Raw genomic sequence first — 17,162 nt, forward strand, 5'->3', positions numbered from 1 at the left:
CCCCTCCACACACAAATATAGGTTTATTCAACAATTAAATTACGTAAAAGGCAAGAGGTTCCTTAAACAAATATATATATTTCTCGATAAATAAATTAAAATACTTATTGTTTTCCAATAAATAGTTACAAGGGCATGCGACAATAAAAAAAAATGGAAAAAATTAAGTTATATGCTACTATGTATATCGTTTTTCTCTCTATATATAGTCAGACTTCTCTATAACAACATCTCTATATAACAATCATTTATTATGAAAGCCAAGTTTTGTCGAAAATCAATTTTTATGTTATGTTATAATATATGTCCTTTATAACAGCACCTCACTGTAGTATCCAGAAAATATTGGAGCAAATAAGGCTGTTATACAGAGGTTTGATTATATTACATTACTTAACCCTCTTTTTGTCTCTAGATCGTTTTGTTTCTTTTTTTGAGTTTTCATCTTTTAATGATTGTTAAGTACATTTTAATATTTCTTGTAAAATTGTTTGTTGTCCCATTATTAAAACCCAAAAAAAAGAAGGAAAAAAAAAAAAAACATTTATGACAAGTCTAGACAGAGAGCAGAAGGGCAAAGAGGAACTTAAGCAGCGCCGCGAAGAGGAAGATAAATCGTACAAGAAAACTGAACAAACGTACATTGCAGAATATCCCGCTCCAACTTTTTGATTATAATTATAATTATATATAGCCCCTGAAAAAACAAATAGAATCAGATTTTGAGTTTAGAATAGAACAGAAAATGGCGTCAACAGCTACAGGAGCTTCACCATCATCATCTGGGTTTGGTAAAAAGAGGCAAAAGAAAGGGCAAAGACAACAAGAGGTTACAAATGTTGCAGAATCCACTCGGATTCGGGTCGCCCAAGTTCTTGAACAGTTCCGTGCTTCTAATGATGAAGGTATTTTAATTGAATTTGATACATCACTATTTATCTATTTATTTATGTAATAGTCACTGTTTTTGCAGTTATACTAATTATTATGACGTCAATTTGGAAAAAGTAATAAACTCTATTAACTTGAATTTCCTTTTTGTTTTGTTTCGTTTGATAAATTTTTTAACTTTATTACAACTTGTCAAAGAAAAAAAAAGATTAATACTTTATTGGTTGTATGTTAAGGTCTCATATATTTGTTGCTGAGTATGGTGCTTTGGGAGCTGATATTTAATAAAATGGAATGTTTGATGCTTAAAGATTGTAAAATGTTTTGCGAAAAACTGTATTTGATGCTTTAAAGACTGTAAATTGTTTCGCAAAAACTGTGTTTGATGTTTAAAGATTGTAAAATGTTTTGGGAAAACTAAGTGAGGTTGGCTATATGAATCCTCAACGTCGATATCACTCCATTAAGACGTGTTTCATTCGGATGCTCAACAATTTGTAAGACAAATTATTTTTTTTTTCTATCTAAAAACAGCTTAATGGGTGGATAGCTCTATACAGCTGAGACACAAATAGAAACTGAATTGGGGGAATAGGGGCTGTACAGGATCAGGTAGTAAGCGTGGTTTTAGTTGCATATTCCAATTACCGAAGTGCTAATGCTTTTCCTTGTTCTAATTCGACCACTATTACATTATTTATGATTTACATTCAATTTATGTTGCTAGTGCCCTTTTACGTAACTGTTTAGTTTTTTAGCATCTACATGTGAAATGCTGCTGCTTAAAACTTTAAACAATGAAAATGCTGCATGAGCTGGTTTGCCAAAAGAAGAGAGAAGAAAAGTACTGGTTTTATTACATGGATGTATATCATTTCCAAGTTAATAACTTACTAGCACCCGGTACCTTATATTCATCTTAGAAGATACACATATAAATAAGGTGTCTTTTCATGATTGAGAGGGTAATGACTTTCTTCATGCATCATTCGACCATTAAATTAGATCTGCTTAACATGGGTATTACACGAATACAAATTGTATGTTCAGATTTCATTATATTAAGTGACTTGTAAAGTACATGATTATGTGAAGGTCTGTGTGCAATTGATGCATTCTTGCTTGGTTTTGCATTGAGAATCTGAGATATGACAAGCTCTTTTCCAAAACTATTGTATCTGCTCATATATGTTTATTCTCGTATTTTCTTTGATACGGATGAAATGAGGCTTGTGGGAAGATTGTGAAAGAAATATGTTCTTTTAAGTGATGAACATATGTCTACTAGAATTGGTGGTTTGCGCTAACCTCAAGGTATTGACCTCTTTCGGTGAAAATCGAAAGCAGGGTAATCCACAGTCTGGAAATAATTTAACTGTTCTCTTGTTACGTAGATAAAACATCTTTAATGCTCCATTTCTTCTATAATTGTTCATGACATGTAAATGAGGTAATTGTGACTTTATATCCCTCTCCCCCCCCAAACACACACACACAAAAAAAAAAATATACGAATGACGTAATTGTGATTTGTATGTAAATATTAAGATATTTATTTGTTGACGCAGTGTATACATTCGAATCAAACCTTTCAAATCGCGACAGAGCTGCAGTTCATATGTTATGCCGGAAAATGGGTATGAAATCCAAAAGTTCTGGGTAGGTGTAGTGAGTTTCAGCATTATAAACATGTTACTCGCATTTTTTCCTTTGCATTTAATAGTCATGTTAAATAGACGGTATATTTTTTTCCTTTTCTGGCTTAAGATGATGGACCTGTCTTATGTAGGCGTGGGGATCAACGTCGTATATCTATTTTCAAGACTAAAAATACAGTGGAGACACTGGAAGGAAAGGATGCACTAAGTTGTTTTAAATTTTTTGGAGAAGCAAAAGATGTTCTACAGGATTTATTTACAAGATATCCACCCGATAATGGGGAGACAAGTGAACTAGCAGTTGGGAAACACAGTAAGAAAGTTGATAAATATCGAGGAAATAAGGATGATATGTTCTGTAAACCTGCAATGAACAAGTCTGAAATTGCAAAAAGGGTGGAGTCACTTGCTTCAAGAATAGAAAATACCCCAAACCTGAGACAGGTTTGTTCAGTTTTCTATTTTAGAATTGACTAATGTTATATACCATCTTGATTTAGGTTCGTTAAAGCACCTTACCTTTGTAATATGCTTTCAAAAGCGAAGAGAACAAGAAAAGAATTAGTAATGGCTTGTTCTGGTTATTTACTTGCAGATTACAGTACAGAGGTCTAAGCTTCCAATTGCTTCCTTCAAGGATGTCATTACATCAACAGTTGAATCTAATCAGGTGACCATTATATAGCATTAAACTGCATGACCTGACTATGCCTTTGTACTTTTTCTTCTCCAATCTCAATCAATAAATGCGCCCGTCACTATGTTCAGACTAAGAAAAGTCTTTGAGATCAGATAAAGGCTTGTTTTCTTTCATCAGGACTGTGCACTTCTTACCCTCAAAATATTGGCACTGCTTGTATCATTCTGGTTTAATGCCTGATATGGGGTTTGGATGTTTGATCGTTCTCATCTTGGACAGACTATATTATATGTTTATTCCATGTGTAGGTGGTCTTGATCTCTGGTGAAACTGGATGCGGAAAAACTACACAGGTTATAGCTTCAAGGCTTTAGTCAGTCTATTATCTTTTTCTCAAACAAATATGTAGTGCTTACTAGATGTAACTTTTTTGTTCCTATGATTCAGGTCCCCCAATTTATTTTGGATCATATGTGGGGTAAAGGTGAGACATGTAAAATTGTATGTACTCAGCCCCGACGAATTTCTGCCACATCAGGTTGGCACCTTATGTCCACTTTGAAGGATCCATTTCTTTCGCGTTCTATGTGGAATGTGGTGGTCAATTCATAATTGTTCTGAGTATTGCTTCTTCCATGTTCAGTTTCTGAGAGAATCTCTGCTGAAAGAGGCGAAAGTGTTGGCGACACTGTTGGTTACAAGGTACTACACTGTTCCTAATGTGGTTATTTCTTTTTCAATTTTGCTGTATCACTTTTTCCTTTGACCAAAATATTAGTAAACTGGGGTTTGGGAACCGTCTTTTGTTAATGACATCATACTCCTTCCCATACCAAATTTTGTTTTTGTTCTTCTGGTATTGGGACCAAGCGTTTTGGCCCAATATAAAAAAAATTCTTATTCCTTTCTTTTACTTTAAGCCGAGGGTCTTTTCGGAAACAGCCTCTCTACTCCTTCGGGGTAGGGGTAAGGTCTGTGTACACACTACCCTCCCCAGACCCCACTGATTTTACCGGGTTGTTGTTGTTGTTGTTGTTGTTGTTTCTTTCACTTTAAAAAAGATTTCAAGACTTCTCCGCTCAATTTCAAGTCGAAAACAACAACTGAGAAGATGTTTAGACTTTCAAACTTGATATCCATATCATGAATTTCTACAAGAGTCAGATGATAAGTGACAAAAAGGATGAAACATTAAAGTGAATAATATGGAATATTTTTCTTTGATTAGGTAAGGTTTGAATCATATGGAATAAATTATGATGATTAGCAGTATCAAGTGGAGAAAACTGCTAATCCCACCCATGAATCATATGGAATAATTATTTTTAAGATAAGGTAAGGTTTAAATTATATAAATTATGATTTAACAGTATCAAGTAGAGAAAACTGCTAATTCCACCCGTGTGGTAAATGGATATCCAACCCAATCCATTTCAAATCCTGGCTGAGGTTTTCGACTTTCTAAAAGAGGATTCTGTGAAGGTGAAGTTCACTTTCTGAAATTCTTTCCTTTCTAAAGCAGAGGTTAAGATAAAGCTGTATTTGTCGAGGTAAGGTGGATTATCGCATGTTTTTCAAGAGGAGGTTGTAAACATTAATTGGAGGTGCGCAACAGAGGAGAGATCTAAGCTTTTAGCTTCCTCACCAGTAGCAAAAATTCTTTAATCAACAGATGATTTTATCTTCGTGTGCTTATTAACTTTCTAAAGATGATTTATGTGGTGCTTAGTTGATGATGAAGACTGTATTTTTCTGCTTGTTCTAGCACTTTAAATGCCATCATTGTCACTGTTCTTCCTTTCCATCCCACCCCCAATCCCCAGTCGAAGAAAGACTTCTTCTTTACCTCTTCTCCATTCTATGCATGTAATTTAAGTATGACCTTTAATTACTGAGTTGTGGAAAATTCCAGATACGGCTGGAAAGCAGAGGTGGGAAGCACTCATCAATTGTGTTTTGTACCAATGGGGTTCTACTGAGGATCCTGGTTACCAAAGGAAGTGCCAGCTTCAACAAGAAAGCTCCCAGGAAAATGGGCACGAATGACATTTCTGATATAACCCACATCATTGTGGTACTTTGCATTTCTCACTTAATTAGTGTTCTTACATATCCTCTGAAGCATTTCAACTTTATTTACTGCTCCTACATATGCTATGACCTCTTCTTGTGCTGTTAATCCACTGCTTCTGAGAAGTCCCTCCATCATCCACTACCCCTCTTCACTCAACTGTCTGTTGTTGGCTTGTTGCAATTAAGAAGGACATGAACATTAAACTAACTCACTTCTTCAAGATATATAAGAAGGCCTCTTCACTCATTGGTCATTTGGAGGCCATGTCCTGGAAGTAGTAGTTTGGCATCTAGGTTATCCTAGATGTTGGTTGATGCAAAATCGTTCTGTGCTTGCATAAGCTTTGTCGCTCTTTAAATTTATGGAGGGGTTTGCTAAATATTTAAAAAAATTAGAAATTGAGGGGTTTGCTATTACATAGAACAGATTACTACTGGATTTATGCAATATGCACTAAGCATTCAAGTTCAAATTTATTGCTATCTATTGGGAAGGAACATATTGAACTTTTGTTGGTGTAGGGTGTTTATCGTTATGCTTAGCAGTTTTTCCCTTTCATATCTAATGCAAGATTATAAAAATTGACTTTTTATCAGTATATTGAATTCCATCTAGGGTTCTTGTAAATTTGAATTTGCAGAATAATTCCTATTGAAGGCTTTTGCGTTTTCTTCCCTCTTAGAAATCTAGGGTTTGGCCAGAATCAAAGTACTTCTTTAATCCAACAATCTTTGAATGCGGAGGTATCCTCTAAAAACATTTCATAGATCTCTGTTTCATTGTTTGTTTTGTTGCTTGCAAAGTTTCTTGATCATGTTATCCTTTGTTGCTTCTGCTTGTAGATGATGTTAATACTTTCTAATTTGACATGCACTCTCAGCTGTGCTTCTTCTTTGTTTTCTGCTACCTTACGAGCTTCAAATTTCATAGGACGAAATTCATGAAAGGGATCGCTACTCCGATTTCATGCTCGCGATTCTCAGGTGCACAGGTTTAATCTATTTCATCGGTTACATGTTTCACGGTTTTTTGCCTGTTTTGAATGATCTTTCTGATAGGAGCTGGAACCATAATGTGCTAATCTTTGGCTTGTCAACAAGTCAAGTCAATTAACCTCATTTCTGCAGTTTACTTATGCTAATCTCTGTCCTGATTCCTGAAATTAGCTTGTCATTTTCATTTGACAAAACATTCAAAAGGTGTTATACCTAATTTCTATTAATTTAAAGTTCCCGTGAAACAGCAAAATGTTCAGGTTAGTCTTTTCTTTACTTGCAGGGACTTGCTTCCGTCATATCCAAATTTGCGTCTGGTAAGAACGTATACTGTTGAATTTTTCATTATGCTTTTGTATTGTATAAGATTGTGCCTCTCTTTTCTTGTTTCAATGTGCATGTCATTTGATGATATAACAATTGAATGAACCTCCAAACAGGTTCTGATGAGTGCTACACTTGATGCTGAACGCTTTTCAAAATACTTTGGCGGCTGCCCAGTTATCCGAGTCCCAGGATTTACTTATCCTGTAAAACCTTTCCCTTAATTCCAAGATGCAGATTTATCTCTTTGTTGATTTGTGATGTGAGTTTTTGAAGTATTTACCCCTTTACACCTATGTCAGGTAAAAACGTTTTATCTTGAGGATGTACTTTCTATTGTAAAGTCAACTGAAAATAATCACCTTGATTCCACCTCAACCACTGCCATGTCCGAGGAGTCAACATTAACTGAGGAGTACAAAATTGCCTTAGATGAAGCAATTAGTTTGGCTTTTTCAGATGATGATCTTGATCCCCTTTTAGATCTAATATCTTCGGACGGGGGACCAGAAGTGTTCAATTATCAGCATTCTTTGAGTGGAGTGACACCATTGATGGTGTTTGCTGGAAAAGGCTGTATTGGTGACATTTGCATGCTCCTCTCTTTTGGTGCTGACTGCCATTTACGTGCTAATGATGGAAAAAGTGCTCTAGATTGGGCTGAACGGGAGAATCAGAAAGAAGCTGCTGAACTAATTAAAAAACACATGGAGAAATCATCTTCCAATTGTGAGGAGCAGCATTTACTTGACAAATACCTATCAACAGTTGACCCTGAACTGATTGATGATGTCCTTATTGAGCAACTATTAAGAAAAATATGTATAGACTCAGAGGACGGAGCAATCCTTGTTTTTCTCTCTGGTTGGGAGGATATTAACAGAACACGAGAGAGATTACGCTCAAGCCAGTACTTCAAAGATACGTCTAAGTTTTCAGTAATCGCTCTCCATTCTATGGTTCCAGCTGTGGAGCAAAAGAAGGTCTTTAGACGCCCTCCACCAGGCTGCCGCAAAATTGTTCTTTCAACTAATATTGCTGAAACTGCCATTACCATTGATGATGTTGTTTATGTAATAGACAGTGGACGAATGAAAGAAAAAAGTTATGACCCTTATAATAATGTATCAACGCTTCAATCTTCTTGGGTCTCAAAAGCTAGTGCAAAGCAAAGAGAGGGTCGTGCTGGGCGCTGCCAGCCAGGAATTTGTTATCATCTTTATTCAAAACTCCGAGCAGCTTCATTGCCTGATTTCCAGGTTCCTGAGATTAAGAGGATTCCTATAGAGGAATTATGTCTTCAGGTGCTTCATTATTCTTCCTTGTCCTTTAGGAATATGATTTTTATACTGGGAATACTCAGCATGACGATTAAGTGAAATATATTTAGCTTTTTATTGGTAGTTGTAAAACATTAGCTAGGGGTGAAAGAAGGTGAAGTGATTTGCAATAATGAAAATTTAAAAATAAATAAATTCCAGTAGGCTTTTGAAAATTATCATAGCTTAGTCTAAAAAAGCTACTGATAGTGAATGTAAACTATTGTAAACAACAGAGCTTGTTGTAAAACAGTTGATACCTTGTTTTTGGCAGGTCAAGCTTCTTAACCCTGATTGCAAGATAGAAGAATTTCTGAAGAAGACACTTGACCCTCCGGTTTACGAGACCATACGTAATGCAATCATTGTTCTGCAAGATATTGGGGCGTTATCAGTTGATGAGAAACTTACAGAGCTTGGTGAAAGGCTAGGGTCTTTACCAGTTCATCCTCTTACAAGCAAGATGCTGTTAATTGCTATATTATTGAACTGCCTTGATCCAGCATTGACGTTGGCCTGTGCTTCTGACTATAGAGATCCATTTACCCTACCTATGTTGCCAAATGAGAAGAAGAGAGCTTCAGCTGCAAGAGCCGAGTTAGCCTCATGGTATGGTGGAAGAAGTGATCAATTAGCAGTTGTGGCTGCATTTGAGGGCTGGAAAAGTGCGAAAGAAAGTGGCCAAGAGTCGAGGTTTTGTTCTACGTACTTTATATCCTCAAGTACTATGAACATGTTATCAGGAATGCGTAAACAACTGCAATCTGAACTCTTGAGGAATGGGTTTATTCCAGGAGATGGATCTTCCTGTAGCCTTAACGCACAGGATCCAGGCATATTACATGCTGTTCTTGTTGCTGGTTTGTACCCTATGGTTGGAAGACTGCTTCCGCCTCTGAAAGGTGGTAAGAGGGCTGTCATAGAGACTGCAGGTGGCGATAAAGTTCGATTGCACCCTCATTCTACTAACTTTAAGCTTTCATTCAAAAAATTCTTTGATCGACCAATAATTGTATATGATGAGATAACACGTGGTGATGGAGGTCTTCATATAAGGAACTGTAGTGTCATTGGGCCACTCCCACTTTTGTTGCTGGCAACAGAGATTGTAGTGGCTCCTGGAAATGAAGAAGATGATGATGATGATGACGACAATGATGATGATGGAAGTGATTACGAAGATGCTGATGAGGACGATGGTGAGGAAGATAATATTAAAGCGGATCAAGGAGAGAAAGTTATGTCTTCTCCTGAAAATACAGTTAAGGTCATTGTTGATAGGTGGATTCCTTTCAAGTCGACAGCTCTTGATGTTGCTCAAATTTACTGCCTGAGAGAGCGATTAGCTGCAGCAATTTTATTCAAGGTAATTTCCTCTATCCTGCACTATTTTAAAGAGAAAATCTCCTCTCCCTCCCCTCCAGCCCCAAGCAAAAGAAGAAGAAAAGAGAGTGAAACAAAGCAAAGTGATTAGGTATCCTGCGCTGGTGCCATGTCAAGATAGTATTCGAGTATGTGATTTTTGGTTGGTTTAATTTGGAATAGAATGTTATGCAGGTCTCACATCCTGGAAAAGTTCTTCCTGAGAATCTTGCAGCCTCTGTATATGCAATGGCTTGCATCCTCTCGTACAATGGGATGGCAGGTATCTCATCGCTGCTGGAGCCTGTGGACTCGCTTACTACAATGGTCGGTGCTACTGAGATTGGTCAGCCTGATCGTGGGAGTTATAATGGAATGGATATGAATCCCAACAATTCTCTCAGTTCACCTATGTACCACGGCCAGCATCAGCGCTCCTATACACCTCATCAAAGAGGCGGCATTCATATATCAAAGGTAAGACAAACTGGAATGATTCATCAAATATCATGTTCAAAAGACTTTTATCTCATTTGGCTTGAATTTTTCAAAGCTCTGAACCTCAAAGTCTCTTTACCCATACAGGGATCGTTCATGCATGGAGGAGGAACCATGAAAAGAGATCATCCTAAACGGCAGCGTGGAAATGGATCTTGACAAAACTGGTTTTGGTTGATCTATCCACACATTAAGAGAGAGAGTTCTCTCTTCACAGAAACAACTGTAAGAATCTTGCCTTTATACTTTTTTTCATGTTGGCAGATACCCCAAGAAGGTAAAAGTAACAGATAGGTTTTTATGCTGTAGGGAATTTAATCCTAAAATGAGGTTTGCTACATCAAAGGGACGATGGATGGGGGTATTAAGCTGCTGAAATAGAGACCGGCTATTAAGCTGTTGAAATAGAGGCGATATTCTAGTTGCTAACTGGATGCAGCCATTATTACACCGTAGCACTAGTTTTGCTACTGCTCTTACGAGGAATTGAAGAAGTGCTCTTTGTGTTGGGACTGGATTCTCCCCTCGCTTTCAGCTTCGATGTAGACTTGAAGTCAGTTCTGCAATTAAATTTTATGTCAACTGTGCCTGCTGCTTGATAGGTAACTCCAAAGCTGAACAGTGAGCTGAGCCATCTCCGCTACTCAAAAAGTTGCTTCTACATTCCTGTACAAGTCCATTTTCCGGTAGCCCTTAATGTAGAGTTTCAGGTTTCTGTTTCCTAACCACATAGGTCCTATGGACCCAGAGATGGTGATAAAGTGAAATCCTCCCATTAGCAAACTAATCAAAAATCAAGGACAACTAACCTATACAAGTGAAAAATGTACTGGTTAAGTACTAAGATCTTGTCTTTTATAGCTATGTCCATCTTTATTTAGTATGTCCATTTGCCAGTTTGAAGTAGCGTGAATTAGTGATCTATATAGCTACATTCATCTTTATTAGAATGTTGATGTGCCAATTTTAAGTGGTATTCATAGAATCTTGTACTAATATTTTTAACTTAGTATTGGCCAACTCTTATTGCTCCAAGTTTGACTACTCTTCGCCAAATCCACAAGCGTTCATTTTTTACTCCCATTTGCATTTTATTGACCGCTAGCGGCTTATGTTGTGTTATTGTGTTATTGCCCTTCCATTTATTTGCTGTCTCTTACGTTGCTGATATTATTTTTTTCTGGTTCCTGTTGTTGTTACGAATCTATTATCTCTCGTTTTCTTGAGCCGAGGGTCTTTCGGAAACGGCCTCTCTACCGCTCCGGGTAGGGGTAAGGTTTACGTACACTCTACCCTCCCCAGATCCCACTAGCGGGATTATACTGGGTTATTGTTGCTGCTACTTATTGTCGACACCAAACGTTCCGAAGGTGTATTAATAGCCAAACTAGTTCTATGATTCGTTTAATAACCATGAAAGTGGAAATCTCGAACTTAAAAGCAAATGATTAACAAGTTAAGATTTTCAAAGGTGATAATATAGTTTCCACGCTGAATTTTCCCTTAATAGAGATCTTACTAATGAAATTGCCTAGTTGTTCAAGCAAATTTTATTACACATCAAATATTTGGGAAATCAAGTTTAGTTACATTGTAACTTTTTCCTATTTTTGCCTATAAGATCCAATAACCAAGACATCTTTCATGAAGATTTAGATATACATGTTGGCATGTCAATTGTTGTTCCAGTATAAAAAATCACGCCGATTTAATCATGAAAAGAATTTTTTTAGGGATCGAATAAACTTCGATTTTTGGCTAATTAGAACATTACAACTCAGTTTTCTGAAGGATTTTGTAGTTGCCAATGCAACTTATTACAATAATATATGATCAAATTATCTTTTCCATCTACCAAATTCTTGGACCAAAATACAAAAGCTCGTCAAGAAATATTAGCAATTCAATAGAGAAACACATATAAAGTTAAAAATAATGTGTCTTTCTTTTCTCACTTTTTTTATTCATTTACCTGATATGTACAAGAAGAAGTTACTTTCACATCAACTACAAGGGTTTAGAAAACAATGCAGCCTATACTATTTCACAGGCGAATTGAGGACATGTCATGCTGGTTCGACTGAATTCACTACTTTCTCGAATATGTACACAAGTAAGAAAAAAAAAAAAAAAGAAAAACCTAAACTAACTAACTCTAGATTTTGAATTTGTCTTTGCTATTTTTCACATAGCTTTACAATTATCAATTGACTGAAACTAAACTCTCCTTATAAACAACCAACTCAAGTCTGTCTCTTTTTCCATAAAAGCCAAGTGTCTTCAATTCTTGATTTGCAGGATCATAAATCACTAATTGTCCATTGCTATTTTCCAAAATAAACTCACCATTTTTCCAAAACCCTAAAGGCCTCTCAACCCTAGAAAGAGGGCCAATTCTTTGCAATTTAGTCCAACAATTGTTTAATCCCAATTCATTTATCACCCAAATATCAAAATATTTCTCCACTTGTTTCAAACAATAAACAATAAGAGAAATTGACTCATTTAATGGTACAATAACCCAAATATTTCTAATTTCTTGCTCCCCAAAAACTCCAATATTTGATGGTAATGGTGTATTTTCAAAAGTCTCTTCACTCATATTAAATGAAAGAATTACCTCATTATTATCACCATTTTGAGCTAACCAACAAAAAATCTCATTTTTATATATCATACTCCAAGAAATATTACCATACTTTATTTTAGCTGGCACAATTCCATTATACTTTTTCCAAGAATTTTCATTTAATGAATATATCTCAACTTGATAAACAACAACACGATCATTTGAAAGACAAAATAAAATTTGTATTACCTTATAATCATTTCTTTTGGAATCAAACCCTAATCCAAAATCACTTCCACGTACTGTTGAACCAACTAGACGTTGAATTTGTGATTGAGGCAATATTTTGTAATCTCTAATTGAAGGATTCCATATAACAATATTATCTAGATATCCACATAAACAAACAATTCCATTACATGGACCAATAAGTCTAACGTGACCAAATTTATCATTGAAATATGATGGAAAATCTTGATTAATAAACACATCAAATGTGTCATTTATGGATAATGAGACCACCCTTTTATTTGTAATATTTCCGCGGCGACTAATTAACAAACGAACGTAATTTTTTTTGCTGCTAAGATTATGTAAATGCTTTGATATGAAATTAGGGTTTTTGATCAGAGAATACCATAATTTGCAGACACATTTGAACCTAATCAAAGAAGACACAGGCAGTCTTGTCAAAATCTCGAAAATTACATCTTCAGGTAGATTCATTGCCTCTTTTAATATATATATTCTCTCGTTTTTCTCCTCTTTTTTCATGATTTTTTTTTTCCTTGTCTTTTTGTGTGGGTTTTCTTGAAATGGATTTGTTAGAAATTAAAGGAAAGGGAAATTGGAAAGTTTAAAGTAGTCCACAAATGTAGCAATTCTATTCTAAAACATGAGAACACAAATACTAATTTCCCTCAAATTATAAGTTTAATTTAATGTTTCAAGAAATAATTAAATTGGTGGTTCCAAATGAAGGTTGAAGTATAAACGTAGATTAATTTTTGAAGTTCCTCATTTCTTGGAATGAACTTACTTCCCATACTCAAAACCACCCATGACGGTCGTGTTCTTCTTGGACTTAACCGTGCTATTTAGGTCAGATAGGCTCATGTGACGCTGACGTCAATGAGGAAGGCATTAAACCACCATTGGAAGTTGTGTCATAGATTATTCAATCTCTTATGATATTTAATTCCAAATGTATAATAGCTCCAAGATAATAAAAAAGTGGTTCTACTTACTGATACAAGAAAAAAAGAAGACAACAAATGGAAATTTTTGCAACTAAACGAAGTAGAGACAAAGCACTTCTTTAATTAGATGTCGTTTAATTTCACTACATGCATAAACTTGCTAGCTCTAGGAATAGGAAATTGAGATATCCTCATACATTCACATCACTATTAATTACTCCAATAAAGACTTTAAGACTAAATTAAAAAAAAAAAAGAACAGTCCGGTGCACGAAGTATTCCGCGTTCACGCAAGGTCCAGAGAAAAATCATACCCAAAGGGAGTGATGTAGGTAGCCTACCCTAATACAAATATGAGTGGCTGATTCAACGATTCGAACTCATAATCTATAGATCACAAAGAGACAACTTTACGGTTGCGTAAGTCTCCCCTTTAAGACTAAATAGGGGTTCCTACTAATTCTAAGGAGGTAACAAGTCCCTCCCTAACCCAATTTTCTTAAGGAATAATTTATGGTGAGAGCAATTTTTTTTTTTTCTTTTTGGACAAAAAAAATAATTTCTAATTAGATGTATGATCTGAACGATAAATTACCCATGCAAATATTATGCGGCGGGTGCCACTTTTGCTCCATCATCGATGTCATCATCATCATCACTTTCAGATTCTTGATTCATACTACAGAAGCTAATTACAGGCCTAGCTTCAATTGCTAGAATCCTGCTAGGAAGAAATGGTGATGTGTTTTCGCTCACAATTACCACCATTTTTGAACAAAATGAAAACTTAAAATGAGTATATATGAGAACTCTGGAAATTAAACACTAGTTTTTGGTGCTGATGAGGGGTAATACTACTCTTGTCCTATTTATAGCATTGATATGAGTGGCATTTGCAGAAAATATCGACCCCATTTTTATTAGTGTTGATTGAATCTTTCTACTTTTTTGAGATTTGAGTTGTCATTGTTGATAATGCTGTGACTGTGTTTTTCCTACGCCGATGGTCTACCGGAAATAGTTTTTTACTTTCATAAAGTAGGGTAAGACTGCGGATACATTACCCTCCCTAGATCCCACTTGTGAAATTACACTGGACTTGTCGTAGTTGTTGTTGAGATTTGAGTGAACAATGAAAGCATAATGTGAGATAGGGTACCACCGTGTGGCTGTAGTGTGTCTCTCCGATCTTGGCTAGAGGTTTAGGTTCGAGTCATGGGTATGGAAAAAATTTTGATAAGAAATGTTTCACTTTTTAATGGACCTTATATGCGCTACGGAATCCGGATTAGTCGGGTCCGAATACGAGTACTGAACACTATATATGTGAAAGACCAAAAAAAAAATGTGAGATAGGGTAGGGTATAGTGATAGTGAAAAGAGAGGAACGAGAAGCTAAAGACCACACAATGTATGGGGAAGGGAATGGCATGAGGTAAACTCATGGAAGGCTACTGACTTTCACAATCCACACGTGCTTATTCCCATTTATGCACACTCTTTTGCTTCATTGTCTTTTTGCCAGCTTGGAAATTGAGTCAAAATTAGTCAAAAAGGCTAGGCAATGGAAAAAAAGAAAAGAAAATGATAAATTAAAGTTGGTGCCATATGACCAGGAGGTCACGGGTTCGAGCGTGGAAACAGTCTCATGCAGAAATGCAGGGTAAGGTTACGTGCAATAGACCCTTATGAATCGGTCCTTCCCCGGACCCCGCGCATAGCGGGAGCTTAGTGCACCGACTGCCTTTTTTAGTACAGTTATTGAGCTGTGTAAATTTGTTAAAGATTTATTAAGTTTATGAACTTAATATTCTGTTTATACATATAATCAACAGCCCAAAGTGGGGCATTCTATCAAATATTTGTTTTGGTTATAATATGTAGTGTTAGGCTTGATCAGAGATATATAGATTTTGTATAATAAAAGGAGAACAAGAAATGAAAAGTAACTAACAAGAAGCATATTTAAATGTATTACAATGAATTTATAAAGTGAGGGATCGAATGTTTTTCAAATGGTAAAACTTATAGTATTTCTCATGTAATTATATTACAGTACGAATATGCTTTTATTATAGGATCATCCTCACATTAAAAATTTATATTATTCACACGACAAACTTAATATTGTAATCCTTTGCTTTACTGGTTATGATTTCCTGATTTAGTGTCGATTTAGTAGGCAATGCCTCTTGGAAATGAAATATAAAGATTTCCAATATAATTATGTAACATCCCGTACATTCAGATTAGGTATGAATGAGTTAAAGGAGTAGTAATGTTATATTTTGGACATATGAAGTTCTACCGGGATGATTATGAATGAAAATAGTTGTTTCAAAACCAAGATGGGAAGTGAGGTGCATAAGATTTGACAAAATCGACTAAGTTTGCAGAAGGTCTGTCTTCCAGTAGGGTTTAGTGAAAATGTATAAGGAATTTGCGAAAATTCAAAGCATGAAAGTTGTAGGCCATTGAAATAGCTTCCCAACGATATATTGTGGAGCCCAAACAGAGCTCTGTGCAAAATGTTATGCCCGTTTTACAGAATGGTGTGTAACCACCGCGTTCCTGCCGCGTTTTTACCGCGACCGCGGTGGTGAGGCAGTGTCCCAGCGATTTACCGCGGTCGGGACCGCGGTGGACGACTTGGGAAGTCGTTTTTTAGCCTTATTTCGTCCCCCACAGCCCCAAAACATAAAAACTTGCTCTAGAAAGGAAAACTATCAAAAACCTAACTCCTTAAGGGTCCTTCCACCACCCAAGGTAAGTTCTAATGGTGATTCTAAGTTAATTTTAATTTTCCAACATCTTATTAACATGGGTAAACCCTCCATATCATTAGATATTCGATTGGGACACCATTGTTGAGAGAAGAAACCCTAGAACTCGAATTCAAGAAGATTGAACGTCAAAAAGGTAATATCTTCACCCTCTAATTGATTCTATCATTGAATTAATGATTATAGACTCTATTTCATGAGATATGAGTTGATGAGTTTGATAGAAAAGCATGAACGGTGATAAGTTTGGGTTGTTGATTGGTTATTATTGGTTATGGGTGTTGATTACCTTATGGGTGATAAAGAATAATGTTGATTATAACCATTTGAGATTTTAGAATTTGTAGGAGCAGGAGAATGGGTTATTGGGTGTAGAGACACCATTAATAAGGGCTATAAAGCTTTATGCCACCGAGTGTTTGATAAAATGCCTAAGTGACCAAAACATGACTATTGTTGCTAATTTGGAATCCCTTTGACTTGTGTTGATATAGATTAAAGTTGAAAGGGTTGGCGAATGTTGTATTATGCTCAAGAGCAGGAAGTTAAGGTATGTGAGGCTAACTCTCTATGTTTGGGAATGTTAATGATTCTCCCTACACTACGTTTCTTTTACGACGTTACCAATTGCAACAGAAATATAGTTAAGCCTGGTTTTTTGAATAGTTGTAGAACTTCTATTCTTTAGCTTCATAACTCGTTCACCACTTTCATTATGAACGTTGTGAGCTCAGCGCGTATTCAATATAGACTTGGGTTTGATGCCCCCGAGTCTTAATATAGATTACTCAGTATGCCATAAACAGTTGAAGTTTCAGTGTTCATAATCAGTTCAAGAATACATGTCTCA

The 17,162-nt window shown here is 35.9% G+C and overlaps 2 protein-coding genes across 3 annotated transcripts; one reads left to right on the plus strand and one right to left on the minus strand.

The window, feature by feature from the left end:
- On the plus strand, window positions 525-10,802 carry LOC109228580 (DExH-box ATP-dependent RNA helicase DExH6-like). 2 transcript variants are annotated; one of them, XM_019393717.1, is made up of 16 exons: window positions 525-905; window positions 2,460-2,550; window positions 2,681-2,993; window positions 3,145-3,219; window positions 3,498-3,542; window positions 3,637-3,727; window positions 3,833-3,891; window positions 5,102-5,263; window positions 6,194-6,246; window positions 6,542-6,575; window positions 6,699-6,788; window positions 6,885-7,886; window positions 8,176-9,267; window positions 9,447-9,740; window positions 9,849-9,986; window positions 10,071-10,802. In XM_019393717.1, exons 1-15 carry the CDS (start codon window positions 746-748, stop codon window positions 9,918-9,920), a joined length of 3,633 nt encoding a protein of 1,210 aa, XP_019249262.1. In that variant the 5' UTR covers window positions 525-745; the 3' UTR covers window positions 9,921-9,986; window positions 10,071-10,802. The 2 variants fall into 2 exon arrangements, with proteins under 2 accessions (XP_019249262.1, XP_019249264.1); XM_019393719.1 differs by having other exon boundaries at window positions 9,459-9,740.
- On the minus strand, window positions 11,683-14,450 carry LOC109228581 (F-box/kelch-repeat protein At3g23880-like). Its single transcript, XM_019393720.1, has one exon. It carries the CDS (start codon window positions 13,102-13,104, stop codon window positions 11,965-11,967), a length of 1,140 nt encoding a protein of 379 aa, XP_019249265.1. The 5' UTR covers window positions 13,105-14,450; the 3' UTR covers window positions 11,683-11,964.

The sequence above is a fragment of the Nicotiana attenuata genome, chromosome 7 (assembly GCF_001879085.1).
Source record: "Nicotiana attenuata strain UT chromosome 7, NIATTr2, whole genome shotgun sequence".
NCBI classification, from domain to species: domain Eukaryota; kingdom Viridiplantae; phylum Streptophyta; class Magnoliopsida; order Solanales; family Solanaceae; genus Nicotiana; species Nicotiana attenuata.

Coding starts and splice junctions, on each gene's coding strand:
- LOC109228581 (XM_019393720.1), bottom strand. CDS start 13,104: ATGAAAAAAGAGGAGAAAAACGAGAGAATATATATATTAAAAGAGGCA.
- LOC109228580 (XM_019393717.1), top strand. CDS start 746: ATGGCGTCAACAGCTACAGGAGCTTCACCATCATCATCTGGGTTTGGT. Junction 3,728..3,832: donor ACGAATTTCTGCCACATCAG/GTTGGCACCTTA, acceptor TTCCATGTTCAG/TTTCTGAGAGAATCTCTGCT. Junction 5,264..6,193: donor ATATAACCCACATCATTGTG/GTACTTTGCATT, acceptor CAAATTTCATAG/GACGAAATTCATGAAAGGGA.